At 34.9% G+C, this 15,655-nt stretch overlaps 1 protein-coding gene across 2 annotated transcripts; it reads right to left on the reverse strand.

The window, feature by feature from the left end:
• Positions 1-4,276: 4,276 nt before the first annotated feature.
• Positions 4,277-13,903, reverse strand: LOC121428651 (phosphatidylinositol 4-phosphate 5-kinase-like protein 1). Of its 2 annotated transcripts, none has more exons than XM_041625426.1 (9): positions 13,586-13,903; positions 11,978-12,265; positions 11,240-11,308; positions 9,182-9,333; positions 8,575-8,734; positions 7,884-7,936; positions 7,021-7,133; positions 6,278-6,440; positions 4,277-5,892 (listed from the first exon to the last, which is right to left on the reverse strand). In XM_041625426.1, exons 2-9 carry the CDS (start codon positions 12,218-12,220, stop codon positions 5,343-5,345), a joined length of 1,503 nt encoding a protein of 500 aa, XP_041481360.1. In that variant the 5' UTR covers positions 12,221-12,265; positions 13,586-13,903; the 3' UTR covers positions 4,277-5,342. The 2 variants fall into 2 exon arrangements, with proteins under 2 accessions (XP_041481360.1, XP_041481361.1); XM_041625427.1 differs by having other exon boundaries at positions 11,978-12,268.
• Between the last annotated feature and the right edge of the window lie 1,752 nt (positions 13,904-15,655).

A 15,655-nucleotide genomic window follows, 5' to 3' on the forward strand; every position in this document is an offset into this window, starting at 1 on the left:
GAAGAAAATGTAACAGTATTGTGTCAGATACAGTACTCTTCATGTTTAATATATATATTTTAGAGATATATTATTGTGTGTATATTTCATTCTGTACAATAATTGATCATGAACAAGAAAATCACATTATGCTTTCATGAAAACTGATGATAATTTCTGATTCAATAATGATAGCAATTATATGATAACATATTGTTGTCATTTAAAGTCAAATAGACATGTCACATGCTTGTTTTAATTCATATATTTGAAGAAAACAAAGTAAAATGTATTTTTGTGTAGGATGTGTACCAAATACTGGTAGCCTAGAATGGTTATTTTGATAAGTGGTCATACTATTTATGAGAACTTGGATATCCAGGGTATTGACATAAAAGTTAAATTTTATATTTTTATTTCGTACAAAGTCTTTTTTACAGCAATTTATTATAATTTTCATGTTTTTTTTTGCAATTTAGTACTAAGGAGCATGATATTGATGCCGCACAAATGCCAACACCGTGTATTCTTCAGAGTTGAAGGGATGATTTAATTCAATGCTATTATGGGGAATTAATATTTTTTTTACTAAAATTATGTTTGGGGGTGGTGTCATAAAGATGGACAATTTCTTATAGTTCCTGCCAAAAATAGTTATCAAATTGACCATCATAGTAAACTGAATCTTTTGTCTATATTATCAGTTATTATTTCACCAAGACTGTTTTGATGGAAATTCTCGCTCTTTTGAATTAAGAAATAAAAAACATCCCTAAAAGCCCGCCTATTTTTTCTGGTTATTAGTTGCAACTATTAAACTAAAAGAAACATTTTTTTTTAGTTTTTAAATATAATTATTGAGGCTTGTTTCCTTCTCCCTCCCTCACACAACATTTAACAATGTTATTAATTTTTTCATCTGTCATAATATGTTAGATGTACATGGGGTGCTTAGTCCTAACAACTAATGAAATGCAATTATTTGTTGCCCTAAGGCTAATTGATATGGGCAAACATTCAAAGGTGCTTTCATTGTATGAGTGTTACTCAAATCTATTTCTTTTTTATTCAAAGTTTCAAACCAGTTTGCCTTTACATGGTATTTTGTTACAAAGTTTGTGTACTTCTCTTGCTGTTTTTGTGTTGTACTTTGTACTTAAAAAATTAAGTTTGTACTTCTTTTTATTTCATTTGAGATTCTGTGCTTGAAACTAAAGCTGGATATCTAGTGATCCAGAGAAGTGGGAGGTTAGAGTAGTTGCTATATTGCTCCCAGTGGTCCTTGGAAAAAAGGCTAAGTGGGGGTGTGGGCAAATCTGCCCTGGAAATGCCCCCATCCCCCTTGGATATGCCCCCTCAAATGAATGTCCCGAATGGGTACTGGTTTTGCAGTATGTCTTATTGTTGTATGTCTTATTTGATGTATGTTAGATATTTACTTGTCTTGTGGTGCAGACGTTGTGGATTAAAAAAATAGAATTTATCATGTGATTGTAGTGAAAGAAAGATAAAAATGAATGCAAATTAAAAGTTCAAAAATATCATATTTCATTAGGCAAATGTATTGAAGGAAGTGATGTTATGTGATTTTTCATTTGTTAATTCTTCATGCTTGCAAAAAATGGGGAGGGGTGGGTAAAAATTGGCTGGTAAATCAGCTGATTATTTGTATAATCTTTGTGCTTACTAAGAATGTGAGAATGTTAAAAACCACAGTAAACAAAGTAACCAACTGCCTGTTTGTTTAAATCGTCATGCTTGCTAAAAAAAAAAAACATGAGTTAAAAAAGCCTGGTAGAGTGAAGGTAAAATCGGAGTTCAGAAAATGGGCCATAGACATGTCAAACATCTTCATTTTCCCGGGGCTTGGGTAAAGTGCAATTCTTAGTTTCATGTGGGAACCTGTATAAAGCACTGACCATTGAGTAATGAAATAATTTTCAGAGTGTAAAAATGTAGAAACTAGATTTGGTTTTGAATAAACATATTCTTGCCAGAAAGCCAGAATAATGCATTATTGTTTTTGTGAATATGTATCGAAATATTCAGGAAACTTATTTCATGCGCAATGTAATGCGGAAAAGAAATGTACACTGTTAAAACGCTTTTTGAAATTCTAAACACATCGTTTAAGTCTGTCACTCTCACATCTGTTGTTTAAAGTTTTGAATAAGGCGTTTAAAAGTCAAAACAAAAAAAAAATAAAAGTTTAAACAATTTGTTTTTAAAGTGACGGGCTTAAACGTGTTTAAAAATGTAATCGACATTTTTACAGTGTACATGTAATTTACGAGAGATATAAGAGACATTTAGAGAGAGAGAGAGAATGGAGGGGAGTAAAGGTCTAAAAGGGGGAGATGAATAAAGAAAAAGAGGGAGGAGCAGAAATGAGAGGAGAGGTTGGCGAAGAAGAGTAAGACAGAATGTAAGAGAGAGAGGAGAGGGAGGGGTGCAGAAACTAAGAGGGACAGGGGCTAATGCTGCTGTACTTTGGCAAAAGGAAGCAAGTTACAAAAGCATTAATGAGCAATGTGTGTTCGTCATTTACATAAACGTCAATGCAATTTATCAGTATTATTTTCTTCAATATCTTTCCATAGAACTATCATTTTCTCCCCCCAAAATTTGCCTGAACGTGCAACATACGTGTACAAAGGGTGTTTCAGAAACAACAACTCTAATTTGACCGATGTGTCACTTGATTCCTTTTGCCAAAGTTGGGCAGAATGGCAGCAGAAGGAGAAAGGGGAATTAAGAGAGGAGCGGGATTGATACCGAATGAGACGTAAGACAGGTTACACAGGTGGACAAGGTAAGGGTAATATATGAGGATTGGTTTGAAAAGGAGAATGAACAGAAAACAAGTGAAACTTAACCAACACGATGACTTTAATCACGAGTTTAAAAAAAAGAAGAAAACCAGTTACCAGAAAACTTTATTTTGTTCATGCACTTTATTTTTTAATAGTCACTCGTACCACATGATAACGTAGTGTCTACATGAAAGACAAGGGTTACTACTCTGAAAATTCACTGCAAATTTATAACCTCTGATTAAACTTCTGATTGGCGAGGATAAAAACAACTGATCACAAGCATTGCACAATTTGTTAATTACTTCATTTAGATATGGCACTCAAGATAAATTATACAACTTCGGGTTAAATTTTGTAAAGAATGAAGAATCATAATTTTACCAAGCATTAGGGTACACCAGCATAGAAACCCCGATTTTGACTTTTTTACAGTGGTGGGTTTATATCATCGTGGTCAGGCTACCATTATTGGAAATTCTGTCTAAAACTGGACCCGGAATGAATGTAAAATTTCATATCATACCCACCGTCTGGATTCAATAAAGAAGTTAAATGACACACACACACAAGAATCCCGAGAAAAAAATGTTTTGCCATGAAAAATCCATGTTTTTTGGGGGGGGTGGAGGATTCGCATTTTTTTTTTCAAAATTGTCAGATAATCGAAGGGAAGAAAGTTACCATGACAATTTATTTGAATCTTACATTAAATGTAATTCGATTCATGTAAATTTTTCATTGATTTTAAATTCATATTTTGACGAAAACTGTACTTCGATGACTCAGACCATGGTTAAGACCAACCCCAATCCCGCCCGAGATGCCCTTTCTAAAATCTGCCAAAAAGAATTATTTAAACAAATCGGCAAAAGCGAATGTATATAATGAGGTAGCATAATCAAACGAAAGCGGACCAATAAACTTATTTCCATCCCCGCCGAATCTTCACACTATAAAATGATGTCGGCTATTGTGGGCTGCACCTCTTCGAGCTTGTGGAAGAAGATAAAAACTGTAACGACGACTTTTCAATATCCGAAGCACAATATGCTTTTTTATGTTAACGTAATATTCGCAATTATGAATTTTATAATTTTATTATGATTGTATTATTCATTTTGGTAAATTGCACCCATATCAACAATTTCAGATAAACAATTTACCAACTAATGAATAACCAAAAACTTTGTTCCAAAAACCTTTATAATAAACTTCTAATAAGATGAAACATGTAGATATGTTTATTTTGAAAACGTTCTTTCTCAAACACAGTCAAACGTTTATAATGACACAAGAGGAATATAAAATATTCAACTTTGGGAAATACTCCATGCCTCAATTCACACAATAAACGGAGATCCAAATACCATGTATTCAAATGATAAGAAGACATAGGCATACACAGCCATTTGCTCTGAATTGAATTGCATGCTTATTTATGCAATAAAACATAAAAACGACGGTTACATTTTGATAAGCTCAAATAAGTTAAATAATATGACACAAAACATGCAAAATATCATTTACAAACTTATAGATGAAGGCCTGTATACTTTCGATTGATTGCACCATTTTTTAAAATACTATTGAGCTGCATATCAAAATGAAAATGGAATTTGCAATACCAGATTATGCTGAGAACTGAGCTGCAGCTTGCACCTATACTGCTAGTAAAACTCATATATTAAAAAGGCCTTGGCTCTAATAGGATCTTATATTATTCGTTAAAGAAAAAATAAAAGTTTTTTGGGTAAAATATCGGATAAAACTTGTGTCTCATGGACGAATTTCCACACAAAACTGCGAATAAAATGTAATACAAAGTGTGTTGCTAACTTCATACGCTGTTTTATAAGGAAATTAAACAACAGAAATGACTTTCCAGACTTAACGCAATACTGGGCAAACCTTTTCCCTTTTCGCAATTAAAGAGAGGAAGTAGAACTTGATAATCACACGAAGTTTATACACACTGATCATTACAACACACCTGATTCAAGTTAACTCCACGACAACAAAACATTTGAACATTCTTATTTGAATAAAAACAAATTATTCTCAACAACGCAAAACCTAATATAGGTCATGATAACTGAAGTAATTCACATCGTTCGCAGAATGAGTTGCTAAACAGAGGGGAAATATGGGAAGTATTGTCGCACAGCACAGCAATCACATTTGTTAAAAATACTTTGCCTTTTACTTACGAGACATACTAGTCAAAATGGTCTGACAATAAATTCTATTTTAATAAGTTTTTAAGTGTGGCGAAGTCGTTACAATCATCATTTCCAACAAGAAAGGTCGTACTTTTAATAGTTTGACAAAATGTTCTGTTATTGTCATCTGCTCTATGTGATATACCTTTTGCTTGATCGAGATAAAAATTTTGACAGATTCTATGATAAAGAGGATTTATTTATCATTCCATCCTCAGTCACATTATATTCTCGCTTAATCATCGTTTTGATTTTAAAAAAAAAGAGCTGAGTGAAACATATACAATGCCGTTGTATGTAAAACCTGATTATGGGCGATTTCGTACCTTTATTCTGTATGCGCGGCTATGTAATCCTTAAATCGTTTGGCATATTTTTCGGAATTTACCGAAGAGAACGGCGTCCTTGGAGCAAGGCATGACTTCAGCATGGTTTCCATCCTCTTCTTCAACGTATATTGACCAAGAATGTCTATCACTCCAACAAAGTAACGATCCTTTTCACCATCAACAACGTGGATGGCATTGTGTACGTTTGGGAGGAGTCTTTGGTTGTGTTCTTGAAGCGTTGTCTGTGACGAAGCGCCCTCTGCGGTTGCCTTGTAAGAGTCACTGTGGACTCGTCCCAGCTCGAAGTCTTCTAGTTCTTTGGACATCTCCTGGTTTCCTTTCACATTCTTGTTGTACTGGACGTTGGTTCCATGGTTATCGGGGATGTCGTCATCGAGGGAAGGATCTCCGGAACAACTTACCGTTCCTGGAAGTTCAACCGTGTCATCCAGGGCTGTACTTCCTGCATTGGAGCCTGTCGTTGATGAAGGTCTCTGGTGGTTATTAATGACATCAATCGTAGGTCTTGTTCTTCTTTTTCGTGTTGACCTAAACACAAAAAACACAAAGTTATTAAATTTTACTTACAGAAAAATATCGTTAAGCAAATGGAAAACAAATTAATCGCCCAAAATAACGTTTCTTCTCAAGACGAACAAGGTAAGCTGTCAAAAGAGAAGAATCCGGGGGCGCAGGGTTTAAGTGCCCCCTTCTGCTCCGGAATTGACATTATGCCCCTTTTTCCCAATGTGCCCATTTAGAATAGAAACCTACTTTTTCCTCAACATATTTCCCTAAATATATTGTCTTCTCGAGTACCCACAATATTTTCTCCTCTCTTGCTTGTCAGGATTTTTCGGAGATTCATGTGCTTTATCTTGTATGCATTCTTGGATCTGCCTCCGATTGTGGAATATAGAACCGAGAAACTTACTTTCTGACCCTGATGACCAAGTCAGCCAGATCTCCACCGTTCGCTTGTTCGACGGAGTGGAGAGCTCTCTGTTCGATCAGAAGACTATAGTCCATTATGTTAAATTGCTTCAGAAACTCGACATCCGCATCAACCTGTCGTAAAAACCATTCCCTCTGATTCTCTGGAACCAAAGAGAATATACTTTTTATCATAATAAGCCACAAGATAAATTGTTTAACTTTTTGAATAAAAAAATAAAACGAAATGAAATGTTAATGTTAATGATCAAAGGCAATGCAAGTACCGTTTGCGAGGAGTGCCCTCGTGAAGTTTTCTTTTTATTTGAAAAATATGGATGTTTGTTTTATATATTTAGTTATACCCAACCCAGCATATTAACACTCTTTCAATATTCATGACAATCTTTCTTTATTTTTTTTCTTTATTCGTCATTCTGTCTCCTTTTCTCCGCTTTCTCATTTCAAAATTGAAAAAGTATTACTGGAGGTGATCGCCCCTGTCCCCATCTGTGACGCAACCTCTGATTATCAATTGGATCATTACTTAATGTTTGGTGATCATTGTCAATGAACTGCATATTATATATAGCTTGAAGATTTTTTTTCTGACTTTTAATTTTTTTTATTTTTCATAAACTGAAAAAAAAATCATCGACACCGCCCATCCCTGTGACTTCGCCCTGCTTTCAAGTGATAAGTATGGGGAGATATTAAAACAAAACTAGGAAAATGATCACTCACGGAGGTGCAGTTTTTGATCACCAAAGTTGACATCCTTCAAGACGGTAACATATTGGCTTCCAGCTTTCTCTGGCTTCACGTACCGGTTCAACACACAACCCTTGATGTCATACCTTGAGAAATTGATATGAAAACAGAAATGAAGAATAAGAATTTCAGACGAAAAACCCTAACATGTTTTAAATAAATGAATTATTGTGTTGTTCAGTTACGATAGGTATGTGGTATTGATGGAAATATCTATAGGGAGAGTAATACTGCACCTTGTTCATTAGAAGATAAAATGATCTCGTGGTTAAGATTCAGTATTGTACATGTGATATCTCTACCGGTATGTTAGATATATTTTACCTCTTACCTTTTTTCTTCCAAAATACGACAGCTGCAAATATATCGGGAGGAAAGATGGTAAAGGATCATACTAGGGGGTGTCAGGTTGCTGTCCCATCCCAGGCCGAGATCCACGTCAAAGAACGTTTTGAGAAATAAATTGTTATTTTCCTCTAATACGATGTCTAATCCCGTCAGTTCATGCCTTTTTATTCTGATATTTCGACGTTATTCTTGAAGACCACGATCAATTTTGTGTAATTTAATTTCATTGTTAGCCCCCGCCCCCTGACAAATAACTTTGAACACTGTTAAATGTTGGAACAAGGATTCCGTAAAAGACTATTGACATTAAATCTCTGGAAATTTTTCGTATGCGAAAAGAGGGCAATTATCAGAGTAGTAGCAAGCATAATGACAATCTAGGGGACGGGGTCAGGGGGGGGGGGTATAAATGGTCCCTGTGACCATCTACAGCTATTGCATGGAGGGCCATTTTTAAACTCTTCCTAAAATAGACTCGTCGTTCTCACCTGTTATTTCCCTCTTCTGGTGGAAATACACTCTGCATCACAGTGAAGAATTTCTGACGTTAAAAACAAAACAAACAAAAGAGAATAAAAATAAAACCCCACACAAGGTAATCATCATCAGATTCTACATGGCATTGTGAAAATAAAAACAGTTATTAGCATGGCAACTGGAGAAAATCAATTCTAAAAACTAGAAAATATAACTGAAGGATCTCACACAGGGATTAATTACTAACAAGGGTCATTTTGCATTACCATTTACGGTAGATTGGGGAGTGTACGTGCATTAAGTAATTCACTACTGTAGAGGGTGGGGCGAGCACTATAAACCTCGGGCTCACAGGAAATGGGGGTAGGCAAGAGGTCTCCATTTCGATTTCCCGGTCTTTTTAACGAGACTCTCAAACCTGTCAACCCCCCCCCCAAAAAAAAAAATAATAATAATAAATAAATAAATAAAATAAAATAAAATAACGAGACCGCTTATAGAATGTCTTTTTTTGGGGGGGGGGTTGAAGATGTCTAACCAAAATACCAAAGCTTCCAAATGCAGAATGGCGTAAAATGGCCCACTTTAACTGGTTTTTCAAATATATTTTTGTGAGTATGTGTTTGGGCAGCCGGTGGGTATTCCGGCCCTGTTAGTTCATGTTTACTGGATGTGGGTGATTTCCAAAGCATTTTTACTTACTCCTTTCTTTCCCGGCAGCTTGAAAAAATAAAGTCCATGTATTCTAACAAGTAGTGAGTGAGGGTATTTCGTAAGATGCGTGACGTAATCAGGGAGAATGCGAAGTAGAACTTTGACGTCTTTTCTGCTTTCTGTCTTCAGAAAGTATCTCTTATCATTGCTGAAAATATAAGAAAGTGGGAGGAGAGAGGGGGTAGAGAAAGGGAACGGGAAAGGGAACATAGTCAGAGAGAATCTGTCAATTAAATCATAAGTTGCGGCGACTTGATAATGCAAAATTTTAGTCAGTTTGGGTTAACTATAATTGCAGTTACAATAAAGAAAGTTTGCTGGTTGCAAAATACCGCGTCCCAAGGGAGGGGGTTGTACATGATAGGAAGAATTAATCTGTGTATATTTGATTCTTTACAAAATGTTTATTTCGATAGAGATAACAAGAACCATGCATATCTGGCTGTCTCTCTTCAATCAAAGATCGCTTAAATCGTAAAAAAGTAAATAAAATGTAAAATGCAACGGAGAAAAAACAAGGCAGTCACTGTGCAGCCTAACTAGCCGAAAGGCCATTCCTATACCAACCAATATGCAAGGGATAAATGAAACTTACGTCATGAAGAACATTTGTCCACTTCTTGAATTGCTTTTATACTGTAGGTACGGTTCTTTTTCAAGACATTCATTGTATTCTCGACATGAAATACCCAGCATGGTCCTTAGATCTCCGAAGACTTTAGGTGCGTAGCATCTGAATACAGCTTCCTATAGAATTTGAAGAAAGAAAAAATCCTTACACTGCTATTTATGAAAATTAACATTTTAATCAGTATGTTCGCATCATTTTATATTCAAATGAGTGACCATTATCATTTAGCCTCCCAGACTTCGATTCCTTCTTAAATTCTTTTCAATCAAATTTCAAAAAATTTACTTGCGCTTTTATCACAAAAATTTACTTTGGTCATACCCCTAACCCCCTTAACGACGACATGAAGAAATATTAACTTGATTGTCTTGATCCATTTCCCGAGTAACAGCATTGGACTTAACTCGGACCCCCCCCCCCCCCCCCATTTTAGAAATAGGGGAACTGTCATTTCTTTCATTTCATATTTCGTTAACTCACTTTCAAATCAATTGTTATCATGATTAGGTCAAAATATATATACTATCATCTCAAAACAATGTTTTCCTTCTTTTATAACAGTAAATTATTTTTCAAAAATGTTTTCTCTTCCTGGCGATATTTTAAGGTATATGCCAACGATGCTCACCAGTGCCCATTTTAGAGTTAGAGATGTTATGAGAACGTTGCTTAGAGACAAGCATTTTCACCCACGTCCGATATGAAATAAATTTCACGATAGCAGATGAATAATGGGGTGTGTTTTTGCCTTGTTCTCTCTCAAAGCATGGTCCTATAGGTCCATGCTCAAAGCAAGCGGAACACCTTTTTGTTTGTGATCCATCTGTTGTCCATGGGGTAGGGCGACCAACGCGGTGGAACCTTCTAATTTCATTCTTAGTGATAGGGACTTCTAACAATGACGTTTAACAATTACTGTTATTGTCATCGGTGTTCTCATTATGAGATCGTATCGATACCACATAATGTGTGGATTTGATTTTGATTGATATTTGGTTTTATCACGCATACCCACCAAAAAGATGAATATTTTCACCAATTATCTAAAACATTTATGTCACGAAATTTACCAAGAAATGAAATTATTAAGTGTAGGCCATGGTTCCCAGCATGCTTTATAGTTTTCAGTGAAAGTAGAGTTAAAATCCTGATGTTTAAACCAAATTTAATTTCGAAATAAATTTCAGATTGTTTTGTGAAATGGAATATATTAAAACTACCCTAACACACATGACCCTCAGGCAAAACGTTCACTGTGTGGTCCCCTGTACGAATTATTTTCCTACTCCTAAAAAAAGAACAATTAACACAATAATGCACGTTGACACCATAAGCATTAACATGAATGATTGTCTAGTCACTATGGAGACATCCAAATATCACCCTCCTAAAGAATGCAACTGCTTAAAAAGGAATCCAATCTTGATGATAATAACACGATTTGTGTGAGGTTAGAAAAAAAGAATGAGAGTATCATACAAGAGAAAATGAAAGATAAAGTTCAATGTTTGAGAAATGAGAATTTTGTAAGATTATGCAAATCTCTAATTGGCAATTGGTGATCAGAATATGGCAATAAAAAGTTAAACAGACAACTTTTCCTCTTACCATGTAATGTACTCAACTATCAGGTATTGTGATTTTCTCCAAACCACTTCTACCCTTGGGGGTGTTGATATATCATATCAATATACTAATGCCCTCATGAAAGGAAAAAATACTAATTTAGAAATAAACATTTTTAGAAAATGACATTTTATTCATGTATTATAGCGGATCAAAATTTATGGAACAGTAGTTCCCGACATAAAAACGATACACTGCGGCCATTTCGAATCACAATTGATATCTCTTTCCTACAATGTTAAAAAAAATATTGCCTTCTTTGTGTGTGTGTGAAATCCTACACCATTGAATATTTGGTTTTCTATCTTTTCTTGATGCTTTTTGAAGAATGTTCACTTGGGATGGATTGTCCTTTAGTTATACATGTGTACTTGTTAATAGAAGAAGTAAGCCTACCTTGGTTTTGGTTTCTATGGTGATCAATCGTTCGTCAAATTCGCAATAATCCCCATCTTCCAGACATTCCTATGATTAACAGAACCAAATAAATAGAATCAAAATTGTAATCGTCATGGAAAAGGAAAGAGGGAAATACGTAAGAGGGAACATGTGACATATTATCTTTAAAAGGAATTACGATTGTGGTAGACCTATATTGCTCTCATTCTTTTAATTTTTTTTCTTCATCACTTGAAAATAATTGTGACCTTTTTGATATCCAAATTTAAACCATAACTTTAGAGTTTAAATCAAACCAGAGAGAGTGAGAGAAAAAACTGAGTCGCGGGAGAGAAAAAAAGTAAGATATTTTTTAAAATCCAAATCTAATTTTGTGGTAGATATTTTATTCCGAAAATTGTATGAAATTACATTCCTTTCCATTTCCTTTTATTTCCCTTTCTCCTTTTTTCATATTCTTTCTGTCTTTCTATTTTGCTTTCTACTTCCTCCCTCCCTCCCTCGATCCCTCCCTCCCTTTCTTTCTTTCTTTATTTTTTCTTTCTTCTTCATCTTTTCCTTGTCTTATTTTTTGGGGGGAGGCCGGTCTCCAGACCCCATTTACATATGAGTGCATCTTAATTGGTAAAACAATGGTAAACAAATAGGGGCAAAATAAGATGAGAAAGTAAAATCAAAGCCTTTTTTAATAAGACGGGTCCCATCCAAAAACAAATAACCAATTTTTTTAAATACCTCATGATTTTCTTGTTGGTCATTCCTACTGGTTGCTTGGAGCCCTTTCCTGATTGCCGATGCCATGCTGTGTAGATAATGGTCATCGTTGATCTCCTCCAAACCTCGGAGCTTTAACTTCACACGGACATCGCTCACGAACTGTTTGAAGGTCCTCGAATAGTTCCTTGCCGACGAACTCGGTGACGACCTCGGAGATGATTTCTCCTTCGGACCGTCATCGTTTTCGGAACGGTTGTCCATTGTGGAGCAATCTGTTGATGTTATGGTTGTTGTCTACATGAAGATCTGCTGAAACCAAAAGACCGCGTATAATTGGCCAACAGTTGATTGACAATTGACGTTTTGGTCACTTCATTTTATAACCATTGCCTCTGAAAGTTCCCAAGTCATATTCAAATGATGACTAATTACCATGCATTTCCATGTTGCAACCAGTTTAAATTTTCGACAACGATTGTTGTAAAGGGTCAATATATACGCCTAATGTACGTATACAGGTGTCTATTGTTGAACAGAGTTCGTAACTATTCAAAGTTTGTTCTCCCTCCTGCATTGCAATTGAGAAATGTAAATATTATTGCTTGTACTCCTGACGACAGTTTATTCTTGCAATTATAAGTATCCATATAACAAACTAGAATTATGTCCAGGCCAATTTAGTAATAAACATTAACAAAGAAATATAAATGTCTTTACCTTTGCGTCCAATTTCATTTTTAGAGATTTTAACAAGCCACAAGAAAATACAATGGAAGTCAGGATCGACATCTGCCATTATACAATATTCATCATGTCAATAAATGACTACATATATGGGGGATATCGAATATAAACTAGCTAAACCAACATTCATGGGCAAACCACATTATTAGAGCTTGTAGCATCGTGACCATGTTGACAGATCTAATTAATAATGCAGTTTCTAATTTACATTCTAAAAAATATATATTCCACGCTGTATATCAATATTAGTCTCTTCCTAATAACAAGTGGCATAATGTATCCTTTGTCACGAATATGGTAAAATTTACATTTCAAAAAAAGATCTGCGGCTACGATTAACCGACTTTCAAAAAAAAATAAATGATTGTGGCCAAACGGGAGGGGGGGGTCCGAAGCAGAATATATACACGATTTTAATGGTTTATGCTATTAGCTACAGCTGCGTTGCTAGGTCCGAGGGCGGCAATGTTTCCACACTCTAAAGACAAATCAGTCAAAATTACTTAGTGATAGGGTAAGCTGGGTGCAACTGTTATTCTAGTCATATTTGACTATTTAGTCGTATTTTACCAGAACAGAGTTATTTCTGACTAGAATGTCACAAATGTGATTAGAAATATCAGTTGCACCCAGCTGACTACTGGTCTAGTCAATTGACTGATTTGTTATAAGTGCAGGGCATAATATTAAAACCACCACCTAGAATAATTACCACAAGTAACAGAACCCAAATTGAATAGGAATATACACAATAGTAAGTCCACAGCCTATACCTAATCTCTGTATACACTTTGTTTATATATTAATTCTAATGCATTTACGCTAATCAATTTAAACTGCATTGTTTTTCTGTTGGAAACGAATACAAATAAGTAAACATACCTCATTTACAGCCGAATAACACCAGTATCATGAGCTTGCTCAACGTAACGCGATGAAATTCAATCTATTTCCCTCATGATGTATCTTTAAATGGTGCATCTGCAATAGCCTGACGTTTAACTAATCATACTAATGGCGCCAGTATGCGAAAATATATGCCACCAGTCATCCAAATTTTGAAATATATAATGAAGAGCGGGCTCTCGATCTAGCTGTATATGGAGCACATGACGGCTTCGTGCGTGAATAAGACGTAACTGAGATACATCCCCACTACTGCACGTTTATTGACAAAATGTATTAACAATAAAGACTCTGTACTATTTGCTTGCAACGTCTTGCGTTTTTTCATTACTCCTGCCTCCGTGCGCGACCTGGGCGCCACAGTCAGGAGCACCGTAGCGTGACGGCTGCTCGCATGGCTGGTTATTAAGGGTTTACTCAATGATGTAAATACATGGGGGGGGGGGTGCTGAGGACGAGCATCTTGGGCCCATGGGCCATTCTCATCTGCCTTTGAAAGATGAAGTACCAACGGGTTTGTTATATGATTATCATCTATACATGATGAAAAATTCGAACAGTTTCTTGATGATCAGAATGATTAACTTTTGAAAATATTTAACCGAATTCAGCATGTAAAGGCAGACGCCCAATTAAGTTACAAATAAGGGTACATCCCCGTAATGATAATAATAACAACAACAACAATAGCAATGATGATAATAGTAATTATAACAACAACAACAGCAGCAGCAACAACAACAACAATGATGATGATGATAATAATAATAATAATAATGATGATGATGTTGATCAAATGATAATAATATAATAATAATAATAATACTATGCAATAATAATAACAATAATCATAAAAACTATAGTAATAATAATAATAATGATGATAATAAGTAATAATGATAATAATAATAATAGTAATAATAATATTGACCCAGCTTTAGCTCGATCTGCGCCTGATCCGAAGTGAGCATCAATCCTCCTTACCTGGGCTGTGGTGTGCATGCCTAACTGTGAGGGAAAATAGGTAAATTTCTTGCTGAAGGGAAACGCACCATGGCTGAGATTCAAACTCTGATTGTAAAAGTTGAGAGTTCATTACGAGACATATATCATTTGTCTCTCAGTTATTCTAATAATGTTATATACTCAAAGAATATGATTTTTTATACTTATATTTTGAATAATAAATGAAATCCACCATTACACCTAAGGGGAAGAAGAAGAAGGCCTTTAGTGCCCCCAAGACAGGTTCCCCCCTTTTCATATTGTGGGAAATTGTGATGTCCTTATTTACCCCCCCCCCCCGCACCCTGACGAGGCCACTTATCACATAGGATACTAAAAAAAAGATTATGTACGGTTCAGTGGGCACGGACCTGGGAGCGATTTTCTAAGACTTCTAAAACAAGGTGATTGTGACGAAAGAACAACTGACAAGCAAAAAAAATGAAAATGAAAAAAATAAATAACAATAAATAAAAAATAAAATAGAATAGAATAAAATGAAATAAAATAAAATTTGAAAATTGAAAAAGATAAAAAAATAAACGGATTAAACTTCTGATTTTGGTAGATTTGAATTTGAAGGAGATTCTTTTAACAAACATTTTTGTGGTCCAACATAAGACTTAAAAACACGTATAATTTATTTGCTTGATGTAGTATCAGTTATTTTCATTTCTTTTTTTTCTTAGTATGTTAATAAATCAACATTATTACAAATTTTCAAATTTGGAATGATAAAATTAAAAAAAATGTATAAAATACATTTGAATAAAGGAAGAAAGACCAATCGTAATGGAAGCAATGTGGCAATAGAAATAAGAAAACTGATAAAAATCAATTTTAGTAAACCATACAATACTTTTTTTATCAAAAGAGTCATTTAGGCTCTATATTGCTTTTATGAAATTGAGAGAAAAAAAATTATATTAATTATCAACAATTGGCTTGCCATAGCTTATCGACGAAGATTCTGCGGATTCTGCTGCTAGCCGAACCAGCCGAGCTAGCGCTAACGATAGACAATTTTGCTTGATTATGTTA

This window comes from Lytechinus variegatus, chromosome 15 (assembly GCF_018143015.1).
Source record: "Lytechinus variegatus isolate NC3 chromosome 15, Lvar_3.0, whole genome shotgun sequence".
NCBI lineage: Eukaryota > Metazoa > Echinodermata > Echinoidea > Temnopleuroida > Toxopneustidae > Lytechinus > Lytechinus variegatus.